Source organism: Rosa rugosa, chromosome 6 (assembly GCF_958449725.1).
Source record: "Rosa rugosa chromosome 6, drRosRugo1.1, whole genome shotgun sequence".
Taxonomy (NCBI): Eukaryota; Viridiplantae; Streptophyta; class Magnoliopsida; order Rosales; family Rosaceae; genus Rosa; species Rosa rugosa.
The window spans coordinates 54,671,111-54,686,456 of NC_084825.1; the positions used below are offsets into that span (position 1 = coordinate 54,671,111).

At 40.7% G+C, this 15,346-nt stretch overlaps 2 protein-coding genes and 1 pseudogene across 3 annotated transcripts; 1 reads left to right on the top strand and 2 right to left on the bottom strand.

Moving 5' to 3' along the window:
• The first annotated feature begins 7,076 nt into the window (after nt 1-7,076).
• Nucleotides 7,077-10,598, top strand: LOC133718176 (CYP enzymes assisting alcohol dehydrogenase-like; annotated as a pseudogene).
• A 547-nt stretch (nt 10,599-11,145) lies between these two features.
• On the bottom strand, nt 11,146-12,122 carry LOC133717041 (uncharacterized). The gene has a single exon (XM_062143663.1). It carries the CDS (start codon nt 12,120-12,122, stop codon nt 11,484-11,486), a length of 639 nt encoding a protein of 212 aa, XP_061999647.1. The 3' UTR covers nt 11,146-11,483.
• Nucleotides 12,123-13,342: 1,220 nt separating this feature from the next.
• LOC133715539 (uncharacterized) lies at nt 13,343-15,346 on the bottom strand. 2 transcript variants are annotated; one of them, XM_062142072.1, is made up of 5 exons: nt 15,169-15,346; nt 14,786-14,927; nt 14,603-14,696; nt 13,832-13,912; nt 13,343-13,704 (listed from the first exon to the last, which is right to left on the bottom strand). In XM_062142072.1, the coding sequence occupies exons 1-5, from the start codon at nt 15,206-15,208 to the stop codon at nt 13,567-13,569; spliced, it is 495 nt and encodes a 164-aa protein (XP_061998056.1). In that variant the 5' UTR covers nt 15,209-15,346; the 3' UTR covers nt 13,343-13,566. The 2 variants fall into 2 exon arrangements, with proteins under 2 accessions (XP_061998056.1, XP_061998055.1); XM_062142071.1 differs by having other exon boundaries at nt 14,786-14,930; nt 15,169-15,345.

Below are 15,346 nucleotides of genomic sequence, written 5' to 3' on the forward strand. Positions count from 1 at the left end.
GTTATTCCATGTCCTTGAATTAATACTGATGGCCCAGCCATCGTAGTCACAAAGAAATATGCTCAGAATCAAAATGGAGTCATAATGAAAAGAATTCAAAATTTTATTCATAAGCCAACGGAGTTACATCATTGTCTCTTTGACCAAAGAAAATCTAATCCAAAATGCTAGCTAATGCAAAACAATGGTAGTTCCAAAATAAATGTGACCAGGTGAGTAGAAAGATGTCGGTGGAATAAGGCTCGCTTAAGTACCACTAATCTCATAACCTTCCTAGACATTACACTTACTTTGGGTGAGCCTTCTTTGAAAAAAGACTAAACCATTGGCATTTACTACAAAAATATATGGCAATTGCCTATTACATCAATTGGTAAAATAAAGACTTAAACAGAATTGGCGATCTATTGATCCCAGCCAAATTTGTAGTCTTTAACCCTTCACTCTAGATCATCATCTTGATCTTCTTGTTCCACATCGTGAGCTTCTCTTGCTTCAGAATATGCTTTGTAGGCGGTGACAATTTCTTTACGAGCTCTACAAATGTGTGCCCAATGACCGGATACTCCACATCGAGAACATACATCTCTTTGCTCAAACTCCATTGATTGAGGCTCTTTGAAAGCGTCATTTAGATGACTCTTAGTGTTGGTGGCGCCACCAACATGGCCAGAGGCGTTGCCACCCTCTCTCTTTCCACGTTGACCTCTTCGGTTCCGTGTTCGCTTATTTTGGCGGTTACCTTCCCAAGTAGAGCGATTATATTGACCAGAACGTCCAGAAATATCCCTAAGATTAGGGTTTTGCTCTTGGGGCCCTCTCTTAGGGGCGCGACTATAATTGGATTCCGGAATATGCTCTGTTTCCACGAATCTCTAATTATAGTTCTTCACAAGGATGTTGTCATAATTTTCAGCGACATTCATAGCTCCAATAAGCTCATGAAACCTTGTGATCCGTCCTGCAGTAACATCGATTCGATAGTTCTTAGCAACCATCAATGCAAAGACGGGGAAGGTAGAGAGAGTCTTCTCAATCAACATTGGATTTGTGATCTCTTTACCACATAATTCCATTAAGGATTTAATGCGAAGTGCTTCCGAGTTGTAGTCAAGAACTGACTTGAAATCACAGAAGCGGAGGCTATGTCATCTCACTTCTAGGTCAGGAAGCAGGGAGTCATAGACGTTGCCAAATCTTTCTTCGAGTGAGACCCACAGCCTTCTAGGGTCTTCTTCATTCATACACTCGTACTTGAGCGAATCATCCATATGACGAGTCATTAGGATGATGGCTTTCGCCTTATTTGCCTTTAAGGCTGCTCTATTTGCTTCCAAAGCTTGAGCTTGCTCAACAGTTAGCACGTCCTGGCTAGGCTCGAGAATCGTATCCAAGATTCCATCGGCCTTGAGATGCTGGCGGACATCACGAACCCACCTGTGATATCCAGAGCCAGTTGTTCCCAATGGAGCAAAGTCCAATTTGTTCAGGTTACTCATCCTGAAAGAGAACAAGAAAAGGGGTTAGTTTCGGAGCGAAAAAGCTACCACGAAAACATATAAAATTCCTGAGCGTAATCGCTTCCAAGAAATTAGGAATTTCTGAGTGTAATCGCTTTCAAGAAATTCAATTCCAAGAGGTATTGGATTAGATCGAAACAATGACGTAAGTGGTCGATCATAAATTCTCTACAAACTCTAAGTTTGGAGATCTCAACAAGCTCCAAGCTTGGAGTGAGCACAAACCCCCACAGTTCGGCTTAATTAGGTCTCCCCTATGATGAAGAAAGGGGGGTAGAAGAAATGAGTTTGCAAGTCCCCGAGAAATAGAAGAGAAAAGAAATAAAAACTTCAAAAACGGGAACTTTTAGTAAAAAATACCTCGAAATAGGTCGCCGGAAAATTTGGCAGGAAAAGTCGCCGGCTGTGACTGTTGCCGGTGCTGACGTGGTCGGATGACGTGGCAGAGGGCAGTGATGTCAGCGGCTTGAGCTTCCGGGCTTGAGCTGCTGCTCGGGCTGCCTTCTCCTTTTGGCTGCCGGTTCAGTCACTTTTTCGCCGGTTTCTGGGAAGATGGTCCCGGTTCCTGGATGCTGGAATCAAGGCTCTGGTGGTGACAAAATATGGTGGTTAAAGGTGGACTGAAAGGGTGCGAACTGGACAGGGGATTTTATGCTTCTTCTAGTGGCCGGTTCGGTATTTTTGTCACGCCCCGAATTTTGAATAAATAAATTCAAATCCGAAACGCAATAACTTAACAAGCACAAGAAAAACACATAGAAAATTTTTCATTTAAATTAAGCAACAAAACAAACTGAGCTCACAATTTTAATACCGACTCGTTCTTTAGAGTCGCATATTACATTACAGATAGTTTACAAATCAAACTGAATGACAATTCAATAAGTAAACACACCCACCACAACTCACTACACAGCGGAAGACTTAAAACTAAGAGTACCATTCGACGTCCACGCTACCCAACGTACACCTCAGTTTCGACGACGATTAATCGATATTCTAACCTGCACAAAAACCCCTACACCATAGAATAGTGCACCGGGATTGTAAACAACAAACCCGGTATGTTTTTTAAGCCCGTATGAGTAAACTCAAATAAAGTGACTCACGTCACGCATGCTTATAATTTCTCCAACTCGTGAGAAGAATTAAAGCAACAATATTTAATTCCACAAAATACATGCTTTCACCATCTTAGCCTAACAAAAACAATATGCAATTATCACAACAAAAACGTCAAGTTCCAATTAAACAATAACATGCTCAATAATTTCAACCCAACTAAAAACCCACATGCTCTGTCTCTCAATTCATTTTATCTTATTTCCCACAATCTCCAATCATACAAATAACTCCCAATATTTTAAACATTTTACGTCCCCACAATCTATCAGATCACCATTCCTTTGCCTCAACGGCACAACCAGGAAATCATACTCATTTCCCACAACATAACGCGGTTGCCAAAATCATGTCATCCCAACTCATTTTCCAATCACTACAGATCACAACCCACAACTGTACCCACAATAAGAATTAAGCAAAATCAGTAATCCCTGCATAGAAACTTAGTTCAGGAGATCACATGAAAACAAACAAAAGAATTCATAGTAATCCCTGCATAGAAACTTAGTTCAGGAGATCGAAAACAAACAAAAGAATTCATAGTAATCCCTGCATAGAAACTTAGTTCAGGAGATTACTTAAAAATCAAACAAAGAAACCATAGTAATCCCTGCATATAGTTTAGTTCAGGAGATTACATTTAATTCAAACAATAGAATTCATAGAAATCCAAATCTCACGTAAACACTAAAGAAAGAACATCAACAACATTCTTCGAAAACTACGTACTCATGATGCAGTAACATCGTTACCACCATGACGGTACGCATACACAGACTACGCACTCATGATGCAGTAACCCCTTTACCATCATGACAGTACGCTTGCAACAGACTAGAGCTCTAACTGAATTGTAACCTGTCACATCCATCGAGGTTCAGCCTTACGACATCTTTGCACCAACTGAATCGTAACCTGTCACATCGGCCGAGGTTCAGCCTTACGATATCATTGCACCCATGTTACCATTGTAACCTTCGGACTTTGGACCATTCGGCCCTCAAAACAAAACCCAGGTTTACCACTGTAACATTCGGACTTCAGACCTTTCGGCCCTCAGAACAAAACCCAGATTACCATTGTAACCTTCAAACTTCAGACCACTTGGCCCTCAGAACAAGACATTTAAGGAAATCCCACACGACTCACAAATGTCACATCACAACTTCAAATCACTCTTTCAACAATATAATCATCAAATATAAACATATCACAATGGCACACCATCCAGATACATATATTCCACGTAAATATATATATACGTAGTCATTCACGCAGGAATGACCACTAAAACCAACTATAGTTTTATAAATTATACTTCTCGAAAATCATTTTATATCAAATCATTGTTTTAACCTACCCATGAACCGTTGTCGATCAAGTTCATATATTTTAAAACAAATAATTTGTTTTGAAAATGATTTAACAATTAAACAAGTAATTCCGAGTAATAATTAAATCCGTTCGTAAATGAACCACGTGAGATTTACTCACCTCCATATCCTGCTGCGTCTTCACACAAACCAAGACAAGCACAAATCGTCCAAACTCTGCTCACACAATTTTGTCAATCACCTAATCACATAAAGGTCACACTCAATACAACACAAATCACACAATTCACAAAACACAATTACACGACGATCCAACAGTCGGATCCTCATCCGAGACCATCCAACGTCTTCGGAACACTTCTACGATCAATAAATCAAAACTACAAGTCGATCGGACGGCCAAATCCTCACCGATCGAACATCGATCGAACTGAAAACCCTAAACTTTGAAAATTCATAACTTGCTCATACGACTTCCAAAAATTACAAACTATATATCGAAACGCTCGTATCGACGAGTAGATCGAAATCAGGAATAGAAACTGTCCCTGGGGTGGCCGGAAGCCGCCGGAAAACACCACCACAGTGGCGGCGCCTCCGCCCATCCAAAGTCAAAATTTGACAAAACTTCCTAAACAAAAGATCTTCATCTCAACTCCAATTACAACTTTCCCAACTACAACAAAGACTAAATCAAAGCCATTTGGCCGGAATTTACCTCGCAAGTTTTGAAAACCGATGAACCCTAGATTCCCAATCTTCCAAATTCGAGCTCCACAGGTTGAATCGTTGCAAGCCGCTTGGAGGGAAGCATCTACGTCCTCTCGGCTTCAAAAGCCCCCAAGAATCACCGCCTGAGGTGGCCGGAATCGGAAGTTTCGATCTGGGTTCGACGCAGCGCCGCCGCCAAACTTCCCGGTCTTGCACCGCCCTCCACAGCTCGTTTCATGCTCCAATTCTTCCACAGACCTCAATAGGGGATTGAGGTGAAGAGATCATGAGAAGAATCGCGGCCTATGGTGGCCGGACGGCGGAGAAATCTGCCGGCGAAGGGGAGAAACCGATCGGGCTCGGGGAGAGAGAAAGCTTTCCGAAAATGGAAAGTTGGAATTTCTGAATTAATTTCCGGAAAAATCCCATATATACCAAAATGGAATCCGAAGGCCATAACTTCTTCATATGAACTCCGATTTCCGCGTTCCACATGTCTACGAACTCGTATCGACTCGCTCTTCGATTTTTGTGAAGAAAGTTTTCACAAAATCGAAACGTACAAAAAGTCAACTCTTGAAACGAAACATTTCGAGCGAATAAAAGTTCGAAACACTTCTGCTCCACCCTCGAACCACGAAACCGTCCAATAACCAAAAATTAGATTTCGGAAAATAAATACGAATTTCCGGGGCATCACAATTTTTCCGGCCGGTTCTTGGGGTGGCGCCGCCGGTTCTGGTCTCTTGGAGTTGAGAGCTTCAAGGTGGGCGGCGGAGGTTTCTGGGATTTGAAGGCTACGAATTTAGGGTTTCAGGGTTAGGGCTTCGTGCTGATAACGTGTTTAAGGAAAACCAAACTTGGGAGAGAATTGAGTCGTGCTTTCATTGAGAGTATGGACCTCTTTATATAGAGGATTACAAGACATAGAATCAGAGTTGTACAAGGAAAAATAATCGTACAATTAATCGGATATCTATGAATATCTCTGAGAATATCTCTAATTCAAAACTCTATTGCAACTAGGTCAAGTAACCTAGAGTTTGGGCCAAACACATATTCTGAATTTACTTGAACAACTTTCTAATATTGGAACAAAATACAGTTCACGTTTCAATTTCATCTGCACCATGCATATCATTCAATTATTTGCACAAGTAGAAGTTATTATGTGGGTTCCTTGCAACAATAATTAAATTGGTAGAGCTATATCTATAACCATAATTGGTTGTGGTTAGTATGCCATGTGATCCATCGAGAAGCACCAAAGTATGGCAGAGATTGTCGATATCTCATAATTTTACGCCCATCCACGTGCATTTGCTGCTGATGGTCGATCGACGTCACATGACTGCAACTATTCGATATTTACCTCCATGAAACTGAAGCTATAAGTTAGTTAATTACAGAACCACTCCTGATTTGATCGAAATACAATCTTCATTAATTTTCTTTAACTTGTATTAATCGACCAACATATATGATGCATCGATCACTCATCCGCAGTGGCAGATCCAGGATGTAAACTTGGATTGAGCTAATCTAAGGCTTGCTACCAAGATTTTTTTTTTCCCCATCAATAATGCTTGTAAAAATTTTGAGACTAAATTGTAAAGAAATGTTAATAGAAATGGGAGGAAAATGCTAAAACAACCAAGAAAACAAGCATTAATTGCTGTCAGGAAAATAACCAATCACTTTGCCAACTAAACCAAACATGAATATGAGAAATGTTAGCACTTATAATCGATCAAATATTAAAAGAATTATGGATTGGGCTATAGCCCAACCAACCTCCTATGTAGTTACGCCCCTGCTCATCCGTATGATTTACGTCACACACTCTCTACTGGTTGTAAACTAATTAATTAAAGGGGTAGTTTTATTGCTCAGGAGAGAGGATCCGGACCCTTAATTATAGGGCCCGGATGCCTGCATGCATGTATATTATATTATAGGGAAATTATGAAAGGTAAGGACAGCTGGACAGACGATGAAGGATGATCAGCTAGATAGCCTCCATATGTGACTACAGTAAGCAAGGAATTGAAGGCTGCGTCCAACAAATCCAGACGACCGGCGGCTGCGCCGGCAATCCCGGCATGCAGTCGACTCATTCATTCAATCCCCCCGTTAGAAATATTAATATGGATATATATATCGAGGCGAGGCTAGAGTTAGAGTTGATTCTCGCTAATTAGCCGGTCGGTACGTAACTACTAACTAATTAATCAAGGAGATGGTCAAAACAAAACTAGTTTGTAAAACAAATCTGCACGTCCTGTACTGTTTAATGCAGCATCTATATAAATTGAATACACAAGAGCATGCAGCAGCCCCATATATTCCATTATTCCACCAAAAACAAACAAGCAAGCTAGTTAATTAGCTCTGTTTCGAGATCGATCGATCGATCGGACAACTAACCGAACGGACTCTTGAGATCGATCGACTTGGAAGCTGCTGGATTAATTGAGTTTCTCTGCAGGCTGGTAATTGACTAAGCTCAGCTTCAATCAGTGAATTACAATTTGGCCATTGTCTTCGATTTCTCGATCAGCTATGTCAGAAATAAACAGCAGCTGCGCCTCACAAGTCATAACATGCAAAGGTATATATGTCTGCAAACTCCGCGCCCCCGTGTATATATATATATATATCATAATTTACAGTTCGTAATTAACGTACTGGCCGGACTGAGCTGGTCTCAAGTGCCAATTCAGATATGATAATATGCATGTTTAATTGTATACAGCGGCGGTATGTTGGGGAATGGGAGAAGAGTGCAAGGTGGAAGAGATACAAGTAGAGCCACCACAAAAGTGTGAAGTTCGTGTCAAGATGCTGTATGCCAGTCTCTGTCACACTGACATCGTCATCTCCAAAGGATACCCAATTGTATGTACTATGTACATATCCATATCCATTCCATCCATCCATCTTCATTAATCAATATATATCCTCAATGCATCTGCTTTAATTAATTCTTGTATATCGATTTGCAGCCTCTTTTCCCTCGCGTTCTTGGACATGAGGGCGTTGGGTAATACTTTTTAATCAATCGATCATTTGGTCATTATTTAATTTATTCTAATTAGATATCCGGTGCATTAATACACGGGATTATGCAGTGTGGTAGAAAGCGTCGGGGAAGAAGTAAACGCAGAGGATTTCAAACAAGGAGACATCGTGATACCAACGTTTGTTTCAGAGTGCCAAGAATGTGAGAATTGCTTGTCAGGCAAGTCCAACCTGTGCCTGAAATATCCGTTGACCTTTAGCGGTCTAATGCTCGATGGTACTTCAAGAATGTCGACTGTCAAGGAACAAAAGATGCTGTACCACCTCTTTTCGTGCTCCACATGGTCCGAGTACATGGTCCTTAACGTCAATTTCCTTGTCAAGCTCCACAACTGGGGTGCTCATGGTACAACTACACCACCTCTGTCCCACGCTAGCTTCCTCTCATGTGGATTCTCTACCGGATTTGGGGCTCCTTGGAAGGAAGCTAAGATTGAAAGAGGATCAACTGTTGCCGTTATTGGTCTTGGTGCTGTTGGATTAGGGGTAAGTACGTACTACTCTACATATATTGGTGCTAGCTGACCCAGCATAGCAACAGTTTAAAACCAATGTTATGTTGTACTGGTGCTGCAGGCAGTTGAGGGGGCTAGAATGCAAGGTGCAGCTAGGATCATTGGTGTCGACAAAAATGAGATGAAAAGAGAAAAAGGAATAGCTTTTGGAATGACTGATTTTATAAACCCTGAGAATCACCAATCTCAACATGATCAAGATCATAACAAATCAGTTTCTGAGCTCATCAAAGACTGCACAGATGGAATGGGTGTAGATTATTGCTTTGAGTGCACTGGCGTTGCATCTTTCATCAATGAAGCCCTAGTAGCCACAAAAATGGTACACACACGTATACACCACAAAATCTAACATATGATCATGGTCGGTACATAACAGACAAACAAAAAAAGTGTTTCTCATGGTTGCTGTGTTGAGATCGCGGGTCTTAATACACAAAAAAAGTCTAGCTAACTCGGATTCAACTTTATCTAATATTTTTGTCCTTGCAATCTGCAGGGTAAAGGAACAGCAGTCGTAATAGGAACCTCAAGTTCACCAACTGTTCAAATTCCCTAATGAGTGGCAGAACCTTGAAAGGGTCCATGTTTGGAGGGCTCAGAGCGAAAACCGACCTTCCCATTCTAATCAACAAATGCATGAATAAGGTGAAGAGTTACTGCCCTACTCCTAGTCCTATGATCGAGTACTCAACGGCGCGGTTTCATTTTCATGCAATTCATATGATTCATGCTGAATGTAGATCTTCATGAAGGAATTAATGCACACAAACACACACACACACACACATATCTGAGAGAGAGAGAGAGAGAGAGAGGCTTTAAGAAATTCCTAGTTTTGCTACATAGAAGTTTTAGATCAATCATTTTTCTTTTTTAATTTTGAAATATATATGAAGTCTCGAAGTAACTGTACTCTACTTAATCCACACAGGAAATGCAACTGGATGAACTCTTGACTCATGAAGTTCCTCTCACAGATATTAACCAAGCACTTGAACTCTTAAAACAGCCGGAGTGTGTGAAGGTTCTGATCAAGATTTGATTCACATTGTTTGTCCGTATTTTATTTGTTGGAATAAATGAGTATCATTGTTTTCCATAATGATGCCGATCCATGACGACATCTTACGAACTATTTACTATAAATTTGAGTAAATTAACTAGAATAACTTCGTCTATCGGCTTCTGTTTTTTTTTTTTTGGCGATAAAAATTCAACAAGAAACTACATTACAAGCAAAAGACCCAAACCGGACCCAAAGAAAAAGACCAAACAAACAAGCCCAAACAGCCCAACAAGCTTCAACCACAATGCAGATTGACCAGGAGAGAGATGACGCAGTGACGTCGCCGCCACCAGCCAAACCCAATGGTGACACAGAAACGTCACCTGATCGGCCGGCGAAAACTTGGAGTCCAACCAAAACAATCCCGTACAAGAACAGCAGCACAGAACCCATCGAAAGATCTCCATAACCCAAATCTCTAAACCATACAAAACATCCTCCGAAACAAACACAGAAACCAAAACAGAAGAAAAAAATAAACGATCCGCAAAGGGATCAAAGGGACAGACGGCCAAAGACCATGCAGACCCTTGTTGCACTACCTCATTCATCGGATTTACGTGCGATAACGGGAAAACCCCGTTTAAAGAGACAAACCAAACAACGCCGACGTCGGAGCTCCGAAGAACCAGCGAGCAATCGGTGAAGTGGAGTCTGAAAGGTGAGGAGGATGTGCATCTTAACCATGAAGAATCAGAGATTTGAGAAATTGAGGAAAATGAAGGAAAAAGAAAAGAGAGAATTGATGGAAGGGACATGAGAAGGAAAAGGGATGGTAGGGATGGGGAGGATGAAGAAAAAAGAAGATCAGAGGGATGATAGGGATGGGTATTCTGGAATTGAAAAATTAGGAAGGGTTGGGAGAAGGGGTTTGGGAAGGAAAGGAAAGCAAAAGCATAAGGGAAATCATACCAGCCACCGCCGTGGCAGAGAGCTACCACGAGAAGGGTAGGGAAGAAGCCTCACGAAGAGGGAGGGTATCTCCCCCGACCTTCAAGCCAAATATCCAGATAAAAAAGATCTAGATCTGGCAAGAAAGGGGGGGGAAGCTGTGTCGGCTGGGTTGGGTTTTTTAGAGAGAAGGCAGAGTTTCTCTCACTAGGGTTGGTTTCAGAGATTTTTAGGTCTATCCGCTTCTGTTTGATCTGTACACCAAACCTTATTCCAGACTGTAAAGCAAATTAAACTTGAATTGTATATTAGAATTTAGTGGTTTATTTACAACCTTTTGTTTTTTGAGGAGAATGAATAAATCCATTGATTGTATATTTACGAGGTCAGTAACCAGAGTGGCATATACGCTAGGAGTCGGGATGAAATTAGCTGTCCCCAATTACACTATCTTCATTCTGTCCCTATGCATTCATTAGTCCACAAAGAATAAAAAATGGAACAAAAGATTAAGAAAATATTTTATTAATCTTTGTGGACCAATGAATGCATAGGGACAGAATATGAATAGTGTATTGGGACAGTTCTAGTAAGCAACACCCATTAAAACTTGGGTGTTTCTAAATGTACCCAGCAAACTTCTTAGTATACCCAGCAAATTTATTTGTTTTTAAATATATCTAATTAAACCAATTACTTTCCCAAACTGCCCTTATCTTGTACCCAACAAAAAAACACAACACAACGATGAAACTTCAAAGCGGAGGTACTGTGGCTGTGTCTGGTACAAGTACAACAGATTGGATTTGATTACAAATCTAATTCTGATCAAGCTGGAGTAGATTAGAGTGCGAGAGGAAGTTTAGACTTTTTTTTATTTTTTATAAAAAGGTAATCAACTCAGACAGATAGTGTACAAGAAATTAAACATACTTCGATTTCATTTTGGCTTAATAGTAAAAGGCTACTCCTGCATTCTAATGTGAACCTCATGTCTAACACCTTTTTGGCTGAGTTTTCACCAAGCTATTCAAATCTAAGTAATCCTCATCCATTTCAGGAAATTAGAGAAACTGTTTCAAAAGCTTACTGCTCTCCAAAGAAAACATCGAGGTGTTTTTTCCTCAAAACAAGTGGCAATCTCTTGTCCGCTGGGTGCGCGTCAGCGACAAGGATGTACTAAAAATGTTTTCCACTAAAGAGTGCATCTCCCATCCTTGCTCCTCGAAATCAAGCATCATATATCAACACTGGGCACTCCCAATAAAAAGGAAGTTGGATCCTCGGAGCCAAGTAGAGGCATATACTCTGATCCTCTAACATGAACACTGAAGCAAGCATTCTTTATCTTCATTACACTTTGAAGCATTGTATCCATTTTCGTCTTCATGTCATTACTATCATCCATAAAGGGGACAACTAGGGTCAGTTCCCTGTAAATTTCACGCACAAACTTGCACATGTCCTCAGCAAATTCAACTTCACCATCTGAAATTCGACCAATTGCCAACCGCATCAGCTCTCCAGTCAAATCTGCAAGCCCTAGGAGATAGTTAAGGACATTGATCTGCAAAGGCTCAAGAGACGGATCACTGAGTGGTAGCAAAGTAGCATTCATCTCATCAAGATTCAAAAGAGTCTCGGTCCTGCAGAATTTACAGAAGGTTGCAGCTTCAACGTACTCTTGTATCCCAGGCGAGTATGCTTGTTGTAGCTTCCAAAAATCAGTCCCTTGAAGCTCTTTAACCAGCCAAGCCACGAACTGATCCGTCACGGCAGTTTCCTGAGCTTTGGCAAAGCTCACCGCTGCCAGTTCTTTGAAGACAACCGGCCTATTCCAATTGCAGGAATTCTTCCCTTCTCTGTAAATTAGCATATATCCCACAAATTCAATCTATGCGGACATGAAATGAGAGGTCCAAGAGTCATGATCGAAGGACAACACCTAACTCTGGGAAGTTTTCATCGCTGTGTTTCTTTTGCTGGGTGCAAGATAAGGTTAGTTTGGGAAATTTGGTGGTTTAGTTAGATATATTTTTAAACAAATAAATTTGCTGGGTGTACTAAGAAGTTTGCTGGGTACATTTAGAAACACCCTAAAACTTTGATTACACACTTTATTCAAAGTGAATAAAATTAAAAACTAAAACTAAAATATGGAAAACTAACAACCTTAAGTTATTTAATATTACATGACTCGAAACAGTTAATTAGTAATCTGTGTAAGATTCAAATGGTGTAGATCAATACTAGCCAAAAGAATGACTGTCAGTCACATGTTGAGAGAATGAATTAGGGTTTGCGACCAAAGGTCCAAGCTCAACATCCTCTTCTCTGCATCTCAAGCAAGACGGCCGTCACCGCCGAAAGGACTAGCTCCAAAAGACTTTCCGCCAACCACCTCTTGCGGACAGCCTCGTCCCTCGGCCATAGAGAAATGATGAAAAGAAAACTCGCCTTTGGAATTGAATTGAGATCAAACTACACGAACATCACCCACTCTGCACATGCATCGCTGCCACACAGTCAGAACCCAGAACACCAAGCCGCCAAAGTCGAGATCGGAGGAACCTATGAAACTTGCTTTGCCCTCCACCGCGAAACCAAATGCATACGGAGGATGCCGCACAAGGCACATGGAAGAGAGGCTAGATCATTGCCCTCTTCCGCGAAAAAACCATAAGATCAAAACCCGTGAAAGCAGCCCCGTCCTACCTTTAAAAATGCGGCACCAAACGATGCTTTGTTGGCCAGAGCGAGGCAAAACCTGAAGAGGTTAATGATCTAGCCTATGCTCTCGAAACCCTACGGGTTGAGTCTCTCTCCAGTCCCAGTGGATTTTTTCTACAGTCCTAGCCAATTTAATTTGGATACCAAAATTAATGGAACTCAAGAAAATATAAATAAAATAGACCCGATTTTGATTGAATATCAGATTCATCTAATGAATCCGAAAAACCAATGGCTCTGCCCCTTGGGGATGTAAACATGACTTATGTCCAACTGTCCAAGGATCAATATTAACATCCATTCCATTAGTTGTCATCCAAACAGGAGAAAATCTGAACCAGGAGACTTTATCCCAGTACCAACTACTTGCATAAGGGTAGAAATCACATTTATTAATCCACGAACTTGTAACCCAAAACTATGAACAATATGATAGATTTAACAAAACCGAACTGTTGAACCAAATTACTGAAACAAACATCCTCAAAAATACTATCGCAAGAACACATAGTTACGCGTCCAAATTTAAAATACATGTGGGCTTTCAAGATTTAAAGTTCTTAATTAGCAACCAGAGAGTGAAACGAATCTCACATGGTAGCTTCTACTTCGGGATCACTTTGGACTGGCGCCGCGGGCGCATTGTTCCCACCTCTCAAGCGGGAAGAGACATTGTCAATGGCTGAATTGAGCTGGCTTATTTTTGCATTCAAGGTCTGCCTGGTCTTCTGCATACCGGAAAAAAGGAAAAGAATTGATCAGTGAGCTATTCTTCTTCCCAGAAAGTCAATTTTAAAACAGATAAATCGCATCTCCAAAAGTGGAAGAAGTGCCCAGTCACGAAGATGCGGTTACCTCTAAACCTTCGTCATAATATATTGGTCTCCTGGCCTTACGAAATCCATATTCATCTTCATTGAGGAGAGATCTTCTGATCTGCATAAGACAAAAGTGCAAACGAGGATCAAAACCTAAATGAAATGACAGATAATTTAAGACAGTATAAAGAAAATGGGCACTATAGACAGGCGACAGTAATTTGAGATTCAAGGAGAACATAAGGGCTAGTCTGAGCACAAATGTTTTCCATCCATAAAGAGCAGGTGAAATCTGAATTCAATGTGAGAATGAGGACTAAAGTCTAATGTTAAATGACAAAAAAAAAATCCAGTAAGACTGACCATCCGATGAAATAAGCAACAAAATCTCGTAGAAGGGGTAGGAAAAATTGAAATGGATAATGGCATGCTCCAACAGACAAAAAAAGACAGTTAAGCATCAAATAGAATGGTCAGGAAATGCTACAAAAGAAAGTTTATCAATTCTAACTTTTTGTCCTGAAACTGTATTACAGCACTGGAAAGTGACTAAAACGCAAGACACAATCTCAGAGTCCTTTTTTGTGATAAAGACTCAGGATCCTTTCATATCCTTAAAGCAGGCATAAAATAGATTATCATGGCGTGTCTAGATGTTGAGTCTGTGGGAAAGTGTATACTTGGGAAAATATGCTTTGAGATCACAAGATTGATCTCTGGATATGAGTATGATCAACGCAATCATATATGATGAACACAAGTAGCAAAACATATTGAACACTGAAGCTAGGAAGATTAATATATATACCTGTGGAGCAAAAACATAAGCTAAAGTTCCAAACACAGCACCTCCGACCAGGAAACCAGCAAGAAAATCAGCACCTCCACCTCTATTACCATCACTGCTTATAAATTGGAAACTGATTATGAGTGAACGTTGATCTCATACATGATATGGATATGGATATGGATATGGATATGGAAGAGCTACCTATACTCAGCACGAACACAGAAATTACGGTTGTTTCGCAATTGAACCGAGTTTCTCCGGCTCTGGCTCTGTGCGGTGAGTTTTACTGATTCCGACTTGCCGGACAACCAAATCTCACGCGCTTTCAGCTGAGATCCGCTGCCTACTAATATTAAGCAAACACCTAATTAATTTACATCTCTTTAACTATGAACTCGGTAGAACGACATGCAAATACCAATTCACACAGCATTCCAAATCCAGAATTCAATTCATCACACAGTTACATAATATTTGGAATGAATGAATCATCACAGCAAGCAACTGGTTATTGTAAATGAAATTGAAGTTCCCAAGCGATCGAACACCAAAGACGGAGACGGCGGGGTTCAGTAAAGTCTTACCTGAGAATGAAGTGGTTAGAGGAGCCGAGCAGATCGCCATTCTTTCTAGAGAAAGAGAGAGTGTGAGTGACTGAGACCTCAGAACTGAGAAGAAGCAGATGAAAGGCGATGAAAACTATTTCGCTAATCCCTGGAAATGAAATGGTTCCCTTGTACGCATAACATAGTTATTTCCCTA